The following is a 15,740-nucleotide window of genomic DNA, read 5'->3' as shown; positions in this document are numbered from 1 at the left end:
CATGGCCACCTCTGCTCCTTGTTTTTGTTTTGTTTTTGTTTGCTCCTCTTTGGCCCCATTTACCTTTCCTCCCTCAATCCGCAACACACAGGCACAGCTCAGGAGTCTTTCTCTTTCCGGTCCAACCAACACAAGAGCCTTCTGCCTCCCAATTGGGATTGGCATGGGCAGCAAAGGCTCAGTGAGAAACAGCAAGCAAGGTAAGGGGCAGCACAGGCTAGGGGAAACCATTTTAGTTTGAATTTTGAAAAATCAAGTCATCTGGTGAGGAGAAGAGCAAATAGCACGGAGGCACTATGTAAGGCTTCTGGTGCTGCAGCGGCGCCTGCAGGCTCTACATTGGGGACCTCAGGTGCAATAAACACCTAAAGAGAAGACAGTTTCTTTCCCTCTTTAGCCATTCTCAACTGTGTCAGATTTCAAAGGTGCACCACCAAATTTATAGTTGCGCTCTGAAGAGCTGGGGTGTCACCACCAAGAAGGCCCTTCTCTCTAGTTGCTATCTGTGCGAGCTCACTTGGCAGGGTAACATGGAGCAGGGCCAAGGTTTGGGGTGGTATATGCAGGAGGAGGTGATATGTTTGGCAGATGGGCAATATTGGCAGATGATGGCATCAAACATGTTAAAATATATTGAGAATCAGTATTAGTATAATATCTTTACTAGGCCAATTCAGAGGTTGAAATGTGAAACCTTTTGAGATTTCAAGAGCTTGTTGATTTTTGTAACCTTTGAGTTGCCCATCCCTAGTATTACACTAGGGTTGGTCAACTTGTGGTCCTCTAAATGTTTTGGCCTACATCATAACTCTCCGTTGGCTCTGTTGGCTCTTGTGGGCCAAAACAGCTAGAGGGCCACAAGTTGTCCACCCTTGTACTACACTAATATAGATTTTGGATATTTTCGTAGTGCCAGCATGCCACCTTTTGCTTGTTTTAACAAGCAAATGTGTAGATGTGTAGTTGAATGAACTCTTGATGATATGGTGGCTGTAGTTTAACCCCTTGATAGTGTTCCTTGAGTAGATATGGGGATAGAATTAGCACCAGAATCTGTTGCCTGAGTTAATTCTTGAATATTTTGGCTTGACGAGCCATTGTTGCTGGAGAGTAGCTACTTCAGGTTGGTGGGCGGTCTGTAAGCAAGGGCAGCCTTCTGGGAGGGAGCTAAGGAAGGGCCTGTGGGACCCCAAATACACCAGATATTCAGGATATTTTGTATTAGGCAGCTTTTGGGACCTGCCCTTTTTTGCGCTATAAGGATGCAGTCCTCTTGTTTTTTGAGCCAGTGCACATGACCCACTCACTGATTTTAAAGTGGTGACCACAACCAGGTTTTTATCCTGGTTGTGCTTTTCATACTGTATTTTGTATTTCTGCTTTTAACCTGTTGGTTGTTTTATTATGGTTTTAATTTTTGTGAACCACCCAGAGAGCTTCGGCTATTGGGCGGTATAAAAATGTAATAAATAAATAAATAAATAAATAAACAAGACAGGTGATTCTTCTTACATCAGCTATTTTATCTGTAAGCCGGAGTCATGTTTCGGGTGATTTCACATGAAAGAATTGGCATGGTCACGAAGTGATTGTGTATTGATTTGATCCATAAAACATTGAGTTGTTTCTCCTGCTTAAATGTCAAACCATTCAAAGCAGAGGTAGGCAACCTTTCTGGGTAGTGGGGCACATTTGGGACTTTGAGAAACTGTCCTAGAGTCCACCACATAATGGCTGCCTTCGGAATTGTGGCAAAGGACAAGTAGCTTGCCCAAAATATTGAATATAAGGCAAAGGTGGGGGTTCTGAGCCCCAACACACTCAAGAGTTCCTTTGAACCCAGTTTTCGGCACTAACAGAAACCTATTTCACAGTAATCCCAACTGCTAGTAAGAAAATGGGTGGTGGTGGTGGTGGTGGTTGCTATTATTATTATTATTATTATTATTATTATTATTATTATTATTATTTAAAGTTGGATAGGTAAAATACCTTGCTGAGCACCAAGAAAAGTGTCCAGCGGCTCAAAACAAATCTCCACTAAACTCTTGATAAAACTAGCAGAGAGAGAACCATTGTCATTTGGTTTGATCCTGGAGAAGCATGCATTGCATAATGGATTACCAAAATGAAGAGATTGTCACTAATCACAAGGTACTTTATTAATCTGTGTGCATTTTGAAATTATGGAGTTATGAATATTATGTTGGAGATGGGCCTGAGATCCTTGTCTACATTCACTGATCTACCTTTGTTGTATCTTTGGAATTCTCCATCTGTATAAGAGCTTGCCGACATCCTGTTGATGATGATGACAGCTTCATGGTTTGGACAGCTAGTGTGATGTAATATACTTGTAACGTGGTTGGAATTAGAACTAAAGGGTGGTCATGATAAAACAGTTGTCACCGTGAGCAGTTTTCACTGTGAGCACAGTGTGAAATTCATGGACCCTGTTCAGATGACACACTGAGCCATGGTAGCTAAGCATTTTGAGTTAAACATTATGGCTTAGCGTGTCTTGTGAACCATTCCTAACCATGGTGGCTATATAACCACAGTTTAAATATACTAACTAACCATTTGCTGCAAAAGGATTAGTGACCTAATCATGGTTTAGTGTATTATCTGAGCAGGCCTATGCTGTATTTATTGTACCATAGGACAGCTGCATGAAATGGGTAAAGAGATGGCATCCTAAATCTGAAATGAATTTTGAAACAACTGCACAGTCTTTTCCCCAAATGAACTAGTTCTGTGCCAAAGTCTCCAAAGATTTTCACATGGAATTGGGGATTTGGGCAGGGCTGAAACGTTCCCTCACATCCCCTTCTTTGAACCTGCTGCTCTCTGGTATGCACACTCCCTCTCAGTGTCAGCTCTTTTATTCTCGTTTCCTGTTATCCTACTCTTCCCATTTCTGGATTGTGATTTCAATCAATCAGGGGATGACAGCAGCATGCTGCCAGTCTGGGTTGACTATCCAATGATATTATGAAGTCAATTCAGAGTGAGGGCAGAAATTAGTGCTCTCGGTATTTATTTGCTGGGGAGGGAAATATGCTGCAAACACTTCTGCCCTTGTTCGCAGTCCTTCCTTGGGAAAAATTGCAGAAAGGGGTCACATGTTTTGTTTGGGGGGCAAAAAATGATTCACGATTCCTCCCCCCTCCCCCTTTTCAGGTCAGCGCTAATAACCACAGTCCATCCTATATATGCCAAATCCCACATTCTGAGTGCCCATTTGGTCATGTGAAATTGCTTCATTTTGCGGCACTGAATGCATGCTGGTTCAGTCTGTGTACAAAGGGTTGACTTGATACAAGCTCCGGGAAAACTTGTTCCTCAGAGAGACAGAAAAGGGACACAGAAGGTCAAAGAGGCTGGGATTAAACTGAGGAAAGCTGGTCAAAGCCGTCCTTGTTTGTCCTGTCTGTGCATGGGGAGCACTTGGTCAATGGGACAGACCCTGGCTTTGTGCTCTCCGTCACCTACGCAGACATTTGAAAGCTGGCAAGGGAAAAAGCTTTCCAGAAGCTTCACATCTGGAAAGCCTCTAGAATGGATCCTTTTGATTTCCAAAGAACAAAATTGAGTGAAGGGAAGTGCTGAAGTGTGTTGACACACAAAGAGCGGCCCCTTGCAGTGGTGGTTCTTCCTCTTGAGTTTTGACACTGGGCACTGGCTCTTCACTTGCACACAAAGATCAGACTAGGCATCGGGTAGTTTCTCTGCTCCTTTTACGAAGGGAGACTAAGTCTTTGAGCAGCTCTGGTTTGGGACTTAACATCTGCAAGGGACTTGGCAAAAGCACTCATGGTAAGAGATGGCATTATTTAGAAGAAAATAAGATGCATGAAGGGATCCTTGATTTTTATGTCTCTAGAGGTGGTTTTCAGCAAGGCTGGACAGAAGGTAGCTCTGGATCTACTGATAAGAGCTCTGAGTGATTCCCAGTACATTGGCAAGGGTTTCTGACTCCCAAAGTTTAAGAGTAGCAGCAACAAAATGAACCCTATCCCCAACCCATCCCTAAATTACACTGCTGAAATGAAGAAAGGGTGGGGTTGATGAGGAGAGGGGTTTTGTGTGGAAGGCCTGTGACCTCCCTTCAGTTCTGGTACTCAAAATTCCTGGGTTAAGAATTCTTGAATTCTTAATGTAATGTTTTTGGTGGATCTGAGGATTCTAGTAAAAAAATTAAAGAAAAAAAGAGTAGATTCTGCAAGCCTGGTGTCTGCGCACCCTGGGTTTACACCCTTCATCTTGAAGCTTAGTTGTAATTACGTCTTTGGTTACCTCTATTCTCTGAACTTTCTTTGATGCTGTGTGAATCTGGGAAAGGCAGAAGAACTTGATCAAATTTTAAGACTCAGCATTGTAAAAGTCTTAGCGGTTAGGTTGAAAGAAACCAGAATGTCTGAAGGGGGAGGATGTAGCTAATTTTGTTAATCGTTTTTAAAAAAGCATACTTAGAAAAATAAGGTGTGTGTTAAAGCATCTTTAATGGGAGCCTAGTGTTGCATCCATTAAATTGTTATAATGCAGCTGGCTAAGCATTGCAGAGAGGCCAAGCCCTGGCATCTGAAAAACATGCAGAATCTTGGTAAATAAAAGATGGAAACAATGCTAGGACTGTGTGGGAGGGTGATTTTTTGTGTGTGTTTTGAATTTTTTTTTAAAAAAGGGAACAAACGTTGGGGCAAATATGCGTGTTAGCAGGAAGCTGATGAGTCTGATTCAAGCAAAATCTGTTCTTGGACTCCTGGAATGAAATTATGACTGTTGGGATCACTGTAGGAGGGCAAGTTTATGTATCTTTTATTTTTCTCAGGTGTCAGGGTAAAGCTAGCTGCCACAATTCTGTTGACCTCCTCTATGTTTGATAGGAACATTGTGCATGTAGCATGCCCATTCCATATATCCCACTGTGAGTGGAAAACAGAATATAATGTTGGACTTTTGCATAAGATCCCATCGCATGCAACTAACGAAGGAATCCCACATGGATCCATTCAGTGGATTTGTAGTACATTTCTTCATGAGCAGGATATTGCAACGGAGGGGGGCGGGGATTAGCCACTATGGCAGTGCATGACAGAGAGCTAGTTCATCTTCTAAAGCTGGCTGCAGGCATCTGAATGCTTCCCTGTATCAAATGCCTATGAGCAACATATAATATATATTTTTTAAAGATTGAGCCCAAATATTTTAAATAACATCACAAATTCTGTGGGGGGGGGGAAAGCACGCTTCTCAGTTGAAGCTGTGGTGCACAGCTCAAAGAGGAAGGCTAGGTTTGGGAAGGGAGGAGAGCAAGCTTATGAGCTATGGAGGCAAACAGGGAGGGGTCTTTATGGTGATATATATCAGTTATCCTGTCTGAAATCTGTATAGATCTGTGCTACAGATCAGATCATCAGAATGTTTCCAAGCACTCTGTTGCTTTAACAGCTGCCTGTGAAAATTCCACAGCCAATTTATATTCCGTCTTCACAAATCCCTGTAGAATGTTATGTTTCTAGCTCTTGTCCCAACCCAAAAGATTCTTTCCTAGTACACTTCAAGTAAAAGCATTGTTATCCCAGAGGGAGATGACTGTATCAGTGGCTAAATTTAGATTGTCCGAAATTCTGCATATATTCAGAAATCACGTATCTTAGTAAACAGATCGTTCCTAAGGCAGCCTAGTGTCCTCCAGATGTTTGGGCCTACAACTCCTGTCAGCCCTAGCCAGCATGTCCAATGGTCAGAAATGCTGGAAGTTGTAATCCAAAACACATGGAGGGCAATAGGTTGGGGAAGGTTGTCCTAAGGTAGGGGTCCCCAACCTTTTTGGACCTGTAGGAACATTTGGAAACTGCTATGGGCACCACCACGAAATGTCTAATCAGTGGCTCAGCGCTTTGCCATCTACCTGTTGCAACTGTGGATCTTAGGCTGTATCTTATTAAAAGAAACACCCTTTGTTTTGTGTCTGTTGCACATTGCAACGTCTCAATAAGGTACTGTCAAATTCAGCTAATTGTTGACAGTGCGATACAGCTAATGTTTCTCTTAAACAATGTTTTGGCAATGTCCAATAGTTGCTTCTCTTGTGTGTGTGTGTGTGTGTGTGTGCGCGTGTGCGCACGCGGGAGAGGGGAGGATATTTTACAGATAAATTTTGTACTGGAACAGTCTTTAATATTCACTGATATACACACACTTTTCAGTCATTTAACTGCTTCAAAGTAATTTATAAATGGTCAATGTAAATAGGATTCTCTGCATCCTTTTGACACCTAAAAAACTGATATTATGACATTGGAAGGATAAAGGCTCACCTCCTATAATGCAATGGACTGAGGACTTTATATAGACACCACCTTTGAATTGATACTAATTTGGATACTTTTGTTGAAACCTATGTATAACTGCTAGAAAGCTGTATGCATTTGATACAAATCATGTACATATATTAAAAAGCGAGTAAATAAATAAATAAATAAATAAATTAGGGTGACTATTAAAGGAGGACAGGGCTCATGTATCTTTAACAATTGTATAGAAAAGGGAATTCCAGCAGGTGTCATTTGTAAGCATGCAGCACCTGGTGAAATTCCCTCTTCATCACAACAGTTAAAGCTGCAGGAGCCCTGCCCTCTTTTGTATCTGGTCAAGAAGGCAGGGTGCTTGCAGCTTTAACTGTTGTGATGAAGAAGGAATTTTACCAAGGGCTGCATGTATACAAATGACATGTGCTGAATTTCCCTTTTCTATACAACTGTTAGATACAGAAACCCTGTCCTCCTTTTCATATGGTCACCCTAAATAAATAAACATTTTTGGGTGCCCATGGACACCACGTTGGAGACCCCTTCTCAGTCACCATTTGAGTTGCCTGGAGATGCCATAGCATCCATGGGCACCATGTTGGGAATCCCTATTATAAGGGCTTAGGCTTGAAATATATTTTCAAAGACCGGGCTTGACTTTTCTTCCTTTGAAGAAATATTTGTCTGTACATTGACAAAATGCCATTCCTACAGTATTGAGTTACCACAACTTGCACCCACCTGAGGGATTTGAAGATAGAGCTCCTAGGTTAGAGTAATTCCTTAGTGCAGTTGAGCCCCGAAATATCTTACTTTTCACTTTTAAGTGTGGCTGATAAGTGTGGTTCTTTAGGGGAACCATATAACAAAACGCCCCCCCCCCCCACCCGGTCGTCTCCTCCTTTCTCCCCAGTAACATGTAACTTAAAAATGTGTCATGGTTTCTACATTTGTCTTTAGCCAATGAGGTGATATATTCTCCTACATGGGCCCGACTGGAGAGATGGGGCCTCCTATCTAGCGGGTCGCTCTTTCAGCGTGTTGGCTAATGGCAGCTCGTCTTCCTCCTTTCCCCTTTCAGTAGGGGTTCCGCAAGGCTCAGTGCTTAGCCCGTTGTTGTTTTCCTTATACATGTTGCCCTTGGGCAAGCTTATTCAATCTCATGGCCTCCAATATCATCTGTACGCCGATGATACACAACTATATCTGTCATCTCCGGAACTTTCTCCTGATGTTCACGATCGTATCTCGGCATGTCTTTCAGATATCTCAGCTTGGCTGCTTCATCGTCGTTTGAAACTTAATATGGCAAAGACTGAATTGCTTGTTTTTCCTCCTAAACCTTCTCCTCATCTCTCATTCTCTCTTACTGTCAATGATGTTACGCTTACTCCGGTCAAGGAAGCTCGTAGCCTTGGCTTTATATTTGACTTCTCGCTCTCCTTTATTCCTCATATTGAGGCAGTAGCTAAATCTTGTCGTTTTTTCCTGTATAATATTGCCAGGATTCGATCATTCTTGTCTGTCTCTTCTGCCAAGACTCTTTTTCATGCGCCGGTTATTTCACGGTTGGACTACTGCAACCTTCTTCTCTCTGGCCTTCCTTCTTCTCACATCAGTCCGTTGGTTTCTGTTCACCACTCTGCCGCAAAGATCATCTTCTTGGCTCGCCGCTCTGACCATGTTACTCCGCTTCTGAAATCTCTTCATTGGCTTCCAATTCACTTCAGAATCCAATATAAACTTCTCCTGTTAACCTTCAAAGCTTTTCACGGTCTAGCTCCTTCCTATCTCTCCTCTCTCATCTCACACTATTGCCCCGCTCGTGCTCTTCGCTCCTCTGATGCCATGTTTCTCGCCTGCCCAAGGGCCTCTACTTCCCTTGCTCGGCTTCGTCCATTTTCTTCTGCTGCCCCTTACGCCTGGAACGCTCTTCCAGAACATTTGAGAACTGCAAGTTCAATCGCAGCTTTTAAAGCTCAACTAAAAACTTTTCTTTTTCCTAAAGCTTTTAAAACTTGATGTTGTGCGGACTTTATACTGTTAGTTTTACCCTACCCTGTGCCTGCTTACCCTACCCTGTGCCTGTTGGCATTCTCTTCCCCTCCTTATTGTTTTACTATGATTTTATTAGATTGTAAGCCTATGCGGCAGGGCCTTGCTATTTACTGTTTTACTCTGTACAGCACCATGTACATTGATGGTGCTATATAAATTAATAATAATAATAATAATAATAATAATAATAATAATAATAATAATAATAGAAAAGGAGGCCATGCAGCCTGCTTCCTTTGTCAGCAGCCAAGCATCTGCTATAACACATAGTCCCAACAGTACAAGTCTCGGACTGAATTCCTCCTCGAACAGAAACCTTTCATAACTCTGTTTATAAGTTGTACACAACTCCTGTAACAATCGCTGAATTGCCAATTATTTTCTCCGAGCTGGTTGATATATAGTTTTGCTGTTTGGCGCACGGCAGCAGCCCCCACATGGTGGTCTTGTAAAAAGTAGCATATGTACAGATTGCGGGTGTGTGGGTGTGATGAGGAGTATTTCTGCAGAAAATGAGATTGTTCACTTTTTGCATGGACAGATGTACACAGATGGATGCTAGCATAGGGTGCAAAATTGCCATTGCTAAATAAATAGGAGGAGGATTTATTTTTCAGGACCGTAGCTGGCCTGTGCTGTGTGTCTTCTGCAGTGTTGGATGTACATTGATTTTTACTACCACACGTTGACTTGCAGCTGTGCCTGCTCAGTTCATACAATGCTGGAAGCCTGAACCATGGGGCAGTGATTTTGTTGCAGTGGGCTCCAGGCCACAAGGGAACTGTTAGTCAGAACAGTTGCTATTGAATCTCCCCACCACCACTACACACACACACACACACACACACACTGTGGGTCCATCACATAACGTGGACCCAAAGGATTTAGGACTTCAAAGGTCAAATCCAGCACTTTGACTAGGGCTCAGAAGTGAATAGGCAGCCAGTGCAGCTGATATAATATTAGTGTGACATGCTCCAAATTCCGAGCTCATAGAGGAATGTTCTTCACCTGATGAGGAACAGTTGACAGAGTGAACTGGATGCTGAAAAGCATTACCTTTGAGGTAGTGACGTGTCAAATCTCCCTGAGGTTTAATTTTTTTCTCAGCAAAAATTTGGTGATGAAAACCCTAAGTTTCACACTTTCATTTTGATTTTTTTGTTTTGTTTTTGGTCATGTCTGTTGGCAACCAGGCATTGAAAAGTTCATAAACAATCACAATGATTCTATTCTGATTTCTACACCTTGTGTGAGTAACCATTCTCTCTGATACCTGGGCATTTAAGACATCATGTGATATGTGTGTACTGTTTGTGATAAGCCTATACGTGCTAGACACCACTTGATGCGTTAGTGCAGATGTGAATCAGCCCTTGTTTGGGCTATCTGTTTGGAAACTGGTGGTATGGAAGTAGATGGTTTCTACCATTCCAAATCCCACTGAAAAGGGTGGAGTAAATTCATGTTATAGCTGAACTACAGAAATGCGATCGTGGGGAGCATACTCCAAGCATGGGGAGAAGCCTCCCTACTTTTAGTTCTCACACCTGTCTGCTTAACAAAGGGCTCCTGGAGTGACTTTGGGAAAGTTGATGGGTGCTTCAATAGATGATGAACTAATCAGATTTGTATTGAATTAAGTGACCCTGTTCAGATGACACGCTAAGCCACAGTGGTTAAGCAGTTTGAGCCAAACATTATGGCTTAGCGCAGCAGTTCTAATTTTATGGTTGGGGGTCACCACAACATGAGGAACTGTATTAAAGGGTCGCAGCATTAGGAAGGTTGGGAACCACTGGCTTAGTGTGTCATGTGAATCATGACTTAGCATGTCATGTGACCAATTTCTAACCATGGTGGCTACATAACCACGGTTTAAACATGTTCATTAACCACTTGCTGCAGAAGGGTTAGTGACCTAACCATGGCTTAGCATGTTGCATGTCTTTGGAGAGCTACCAATGTAAGGCATCTTTCTAGGTACCGGTGTTGTTGCAAAGGGTGGAATTTCAGATTGCTTTAGTAGCAGTAACCTCGGTCCATTGTTCTTATCTCTTCTACACCCTGCTTATTAATGGAAAGTGTTCTGAAGCTGTTACCTGGAGCTCATTCTTGAAGAGTGACCAGGCCTCGATTATTTCTGCCTTTCTGCTTCAGCTTCTGCCAGCTTGTTTATATAAGAATCAAGGAGAATGAGCCCCCAGCATTAGCAAATTCCAGTGATGGCGGAGGAATTGAATTGTTGTTGGTAATGCAAAGACCTTCATCATGTGTCCTGCTGGGGGAAAGATTCAAGCTCAGGTTTACCATCAGCACATTTACTTCCTGCAGGGAAGACCCAGACAGTGGGCTCTCGCCTTGGCCACAGTGGCCTGCTGGAATGCTTTTTGAATGCCTAACTCAGGTGTGGAGGCTTAAACACCTGGCAACTGAACAGCAGCATTGTGCGCAGGAATAGCCCTTGGTTCTGTGTGGCGCATACTTTTGTAGTGAGTAATGCTCTTATGCTCTTATGGTAATGAGACCTAAGGGCCTTAGTGTTACATCTTTGCTACACCATTGTTGAACTACTACTTCGTACAGCTTCTTTCCCTGCGGCTTATTGTCAGAGCATGGCTGTACTACAGCGTTCGTCACCCCCTGACTGGCCGGAGAAGAGCTAGTTCTAAGATTCCCAGCTGTGTGTACACAGCCAAAAGCTATTCCTGCCCAGCTGTTTGTCATCGCCTTGGAGCGCTGCCCAGCCATCTCTCTCCTATGCAACTTGCCGTTTCTGGCCATCAGACTTGCATAAGGAAGCTATAGGATGGATCGGGGCATGTGATCCGGGCAAAGCAACAAACAAGTAGTTACAAAGCTGAGCTAGAATGCGAGCTGTAGGACTCACACGGGACCATCTGCTGAGGTTGTATACATGCCTCCGCCCCACATTAAGTGGTTCTTCTAACCGCCCCACATTGTCCCTTGTGATTTGGTCATGAAGGTCAGTGGCGTACTACTCGGTGGTTTTCCCCGGGTTATGGTGTTTAAATGTGCCTCCCATGAGTGGTTCTTTAACTTCTGCTGCATCCGTCCTCAGTTCCACTTCCTGCTGCTTCATGACTTTCCTTCCCGAGTCTGCCTTCCCTTCTCTTTCCATGCCTGAGTGTCCACAACAGAATTGTCTGTTGGTCACAGATACGAAGCCATGCCTGAGGGACACAGAGGTAGACGTTTGCCATGAGAAGCTCAAGGTTTTCTTTGATTCCAGAGTGTTAGCTAAATACATTTCTCAAAGCATTTGCTCTGGCATTTCAAAGCCTTGTCAATTGTGTTTCTTTTTACTTGTTCCTGAATGGAGCAAGTGAAATTTCTTTTCGCTGGCTCCTGAATGCTGCTAGGTGGGCCCTGTGCTCATGTTTTATTTTGGGAGGCTTGGAGAAATATTGGATTGACTCGGGGAGACAAGAATGAATTTTGGATACCCCTCTTCTGGAGGCAGGAAACCCCTCTTCTGGAGGCAGGCTGAAATTCACATATGGGGGGGGGGGTTCACCTTTGCTACCCCTACAGGCAGCTGTATTGTTATATTTATGTGTTTGTTTATTTACAAGATCTATATATCATTCTACATCCAATAACATTCTTGAGCAGTGAACAATTAAAAGGAAGTAGGGAGGAAAGAATCAAAATATAGTTAAAACAAATTATACTAATAAAATCATGTCTGGCTAAAAGGGGAAGGCTTATTTAAATAATAAAGGCTTCATCAGAAAGCAAAACAATGTCAGTGCCTTATAGGGGTGAATATCTCCAGCAGAATATATATATCTGCTGATAATTGAGTCCTGTTGGATCTTAGGAGAGTATAAAGTTCAGTTGTGAAAACAGTTTTCAATTTGATACAGTGTTTTTTTTTTCATGATTGCTAGTCATTTTTTTTTATCATGCTTGATCTTACAGTCATTTATGATAGGTATTAAATATATTGGTAGCACATGAGCTTGGCAAGGATACAGACTCTGTTTTATGATGATTCCTTCTTGGAGACAGAGCATGGTGTGTTTTTCTTTCCCGAAAGTTGTATTATTGCATATGCTGGATTGCCAAAGCTACAGAACAGGCCCTGCAACATTCCACCATCTTCCCTGCCCTTAAGGGAATGTCTGTGCTTTACAGGTGATAGCCTGAATACATTTCCCAGGCTGCAGATGGTAAGATAATTGGGGTGTTTGGGTTCCCAGCAGTGTTTACCACTCTGATTCCTTATATCCTGCTCCCAGGAACTTTAAAGGATTCCTCAGAATTTCATACTACACTTGTTTTGTTGAGCCTTTTTAATATTATTGGAAAGCCAGTTTAACAGGCTTGTTCTCTCTTTCTGTCAGCAGAAACCTAGGAAGGTCATTCCTCAAGTAGGAGAAGACTCTCAAAATGGCCATCTCCCACCCGGCTGGCAGAGTTATATGTCCCCCCAGGGACGAAGATACTACGTGAACACCTACACCAATGGTGAGCTTCATTTTATTATTATCTTTATCATTATCATAATTGTTATCATTATTATCATCATCTAGCAATGCATAACTTCTCTGTCTTCTCTAAAAATCATAACTGAGAACCAGTGTGTTGTAGTGGCTAAAGTGCTGGACTGGGAGTTGGGAGATCTGGGTTCTAGTCCCCACTCAGCCATGGAAACCCACTGGGTCACTTTGGGCCAGTCACAGACTCTCAGCCCAACCCACCTCACAGGGTTGTTGTTGTTGTGAGGATAAAATGGGGAGGAGGAGGAGGATTATGTACACCACCTTGGGTTCCTTGGAGGAAAAAAGGTGGGATATAAAGGCAATAATAAATAAATAATAAAATAAATAATTCATTAAAAGAGCAATCCTATGCTCCCTAGACGGCATCTGGAGTTCACAGGATATTTTGCCTTCCTGGCTCCAAGCTTGGAGACAGCAAACCACGCTCCCCGCCTCCTCCCTCACAGCCAGTGTGTAGAGAGCCGCACTGGCTGCTGCTGTGAGCTCACAAATACAAGCTCATGGGGGGGGGAGTAAAATGGGGCATTCTGGGGGGCAGGGTGGGGAAGAGAAATGGGGTGTGGAGATACAAAGTATCTGTGGCCATCCCCAGCCTCCTCCTTCCTGAAGCCTCCGTTCGATGGGCAAAATCACCTGTCTAGCTAAAATGCGGAGCGAGAAGCATATTGCACTTCCTGCTCTGCATTGGCTACCCACAAGCCAATGGGTTCAAAGGCCTACAAGTACCTAGGGCAGATCAGATTGGATTGCACCCTAAATAAAATTTGTTCCAAATAAGAAATGGGAAATCACCTGCATGCTCGGCCTATAATTGGGTTATTTATTCAGTTTGGACAGATTATCCACCTTTCCCAACCCTCTCCAGCTCTTCTGCTTTTTGCTTTCCCTTCTAGTCTCTAACCTCTTCTCCAAGGGAAAAAAAAATCCTTATCTTGGTGAAGGTAGTAGTAATGATTTTATAGTTTATCTATAAGCCATAACAAAAACAGAAGGGACATTCAGAGTTGAGCAACAAATTTAGTTCTCAGTTTCCTGGATGACAGCACAAATAAGAAAAAACACACGGTTACATAATTTTCTTTACAGAACAACAGAAAACATACACATTCACTAAATGTAACAAAATTCTTCCTGAGTCTAAATTCAAGCAAATATTTTCCATGTGGATTCTTATAAAGAGCACATTGGGTAACATAATGAATGATATCCTCCATGACAGTTTTACAAACACACACAAAAATGGTTCCAATTGTCATTTGTTATAGGCCTCTGTGGCGAAATCAGGAACTGTTGTTTTTATTAAAGTTGAGAAGGTATTTATGGCTGGGGTTATGGGACTGATGGTGGAAATGTTTGGTAATTGAGCTTTATTCCTAGGCTTGGATTGGCCCATAGAATTTGGACAGTTGAAGGGCAGAGGTAGACAGTTATGAGTTATGGAAGTTCAAGGGAGAAGTTGGGCTGGAAGCGGAGGTAAAAGGAGTTCATTATCTTTGTGTGTGCGGGTTTTCAATTTATTTATTTATTACTTTGCTTTGGCAGAACATCAACTGTTACTGTTACTTAATAAGAAAATAAAAACATTGATATTTATCCAGTATGGCTGAGTGGAGGTCAATACCCACATGAACTGGAGCTGGCATTTTATACATTATCAATATAGTTGCCCTGGTATCCTTGAGGGTATAGGATAATGGAAGAGAAATACCTCAAGGAGTGGCAGTGGGCTGGTAATACCAGCATTAGACATCTCACTTTCATAAGCCAAGGCCTCATAACCTCTAAGAAAGCAGAGGGCACAACATGTGATAGGTGGAACAGCAAGCATTATGCTTTGTGAATCATTTCGCACTGGATCATGGGGCTTGACTACAAACTCCATAATTTGCAGTAGGATATAATGCATTCCATGTGTTATTTGCCACCAAAGGAGGGCCCCCTCATGGCCTCTGATGGCTTGCATCCTCTACACCTTCCCCCAAATGAGGATTTTTTCCTCAGGAAAGTGGGGCTGAGGGCCGACAATAAATGTTGAGGAGTGGAGTAAGCATAGTCTGAGCCAGTTTAAGTTTGGCCCAGTTCAAAGAGCAAGTGGGGGCAAACTTTGTGGATGAACTTTGTAAACCTCTCAGAGAGCTTTGGCTATAGGGTGGTATATAAATGTAATAAATAAAATAAATAAGAGTGATCCATCTAAGGGGAAGGTTCACATTTTTGAGCTTGCTCTCTCCATTTTGATTACTCATCCCATCCATGACTCGGGTTCTCAGAGAAATCCACCTGGGGGGTTCAGGTTTGCCAAGCTTTTAGTGGTTCGGCCCCCAGACTCCAGCTCACTTACCCATGAGCTGTTCTGACTTGATCTGCATTGAGTTGAGTCAGCTCACAGATTTTTGCATCTTACCCCCACCCCCATTAAAATAAGCATTTACACAAACTGCAGCTACAATTTGCCTTAGTTACACAAATTCTGACCTTAATTTGCACAAATTGTGGCCATAAACATGCCTAACTTGCAGAAATTGTGCCTGCAAGTTAAGCATATTTATGGCAGCAATTTGTGCAAATTACACAAATTACAACTGCAGTATGCATAAACGTCGATTTTAACAAGGAAGAGAAAAACGATGCAAATTTTCCCTGATTTGGGGGGGAAAAACCCAGCTTGGCTCATGAATGCAAGGTGAGCTGGGAGCTGCAGGGAAATCCATTGAACCCCAAAGAGACCGATTTTCTCCATGACGACTGTCCCTATTCTTGACTAAACCCCCAATAGCATTGTAACTGGATTGTATTGAAAATGTTAACCAATATAATTAAAGCTATCTGTACTTGG

General features: G+C 42.7%; 1 protein-coding gene across 1 annotated transcript in view; it reads left to right on the top strand.

Moving 5' to 3' along the window:
• The window catches only part of GAS7 (growth arrest specific 7), a 140,355-nt gene that overhangs the window by 52,437 nt on the left and 72,178 nt on the right, over positions 1-15,740 (top strand). The window contains exon 2 of the mRNA XM_063121514.1: positions 12,749-12,869. Within this exon, the coding sequence (XP_062977584.1) occupies positions 12,749-12,869 (121 nt within the window). The remainder of the gene's footprint in view (positions 1-12,748; positions 12,870-15,740) is intronic.

This window comes from Elgaria multicarinata, chromosome 3 (genome assembly GCF_023053635.1).
Source record: "Elgaria multicarinata webbii isolate HBS135686 ecotype San Diego chromosome 3, rElgMul1.1.pri, whole genome shotgun sequence".
NCBI classification, from domain to species: Eukaryota; Metazoa; Chordata; class Lepidosauria; order Squamata; family Anguidae; genus Elgaria; species Elgaria multicarinata.
Note: the sequence above shows the minus strand (reverse complement) of the source record. Positions and strands in the feature narration are given on the sequence as shown.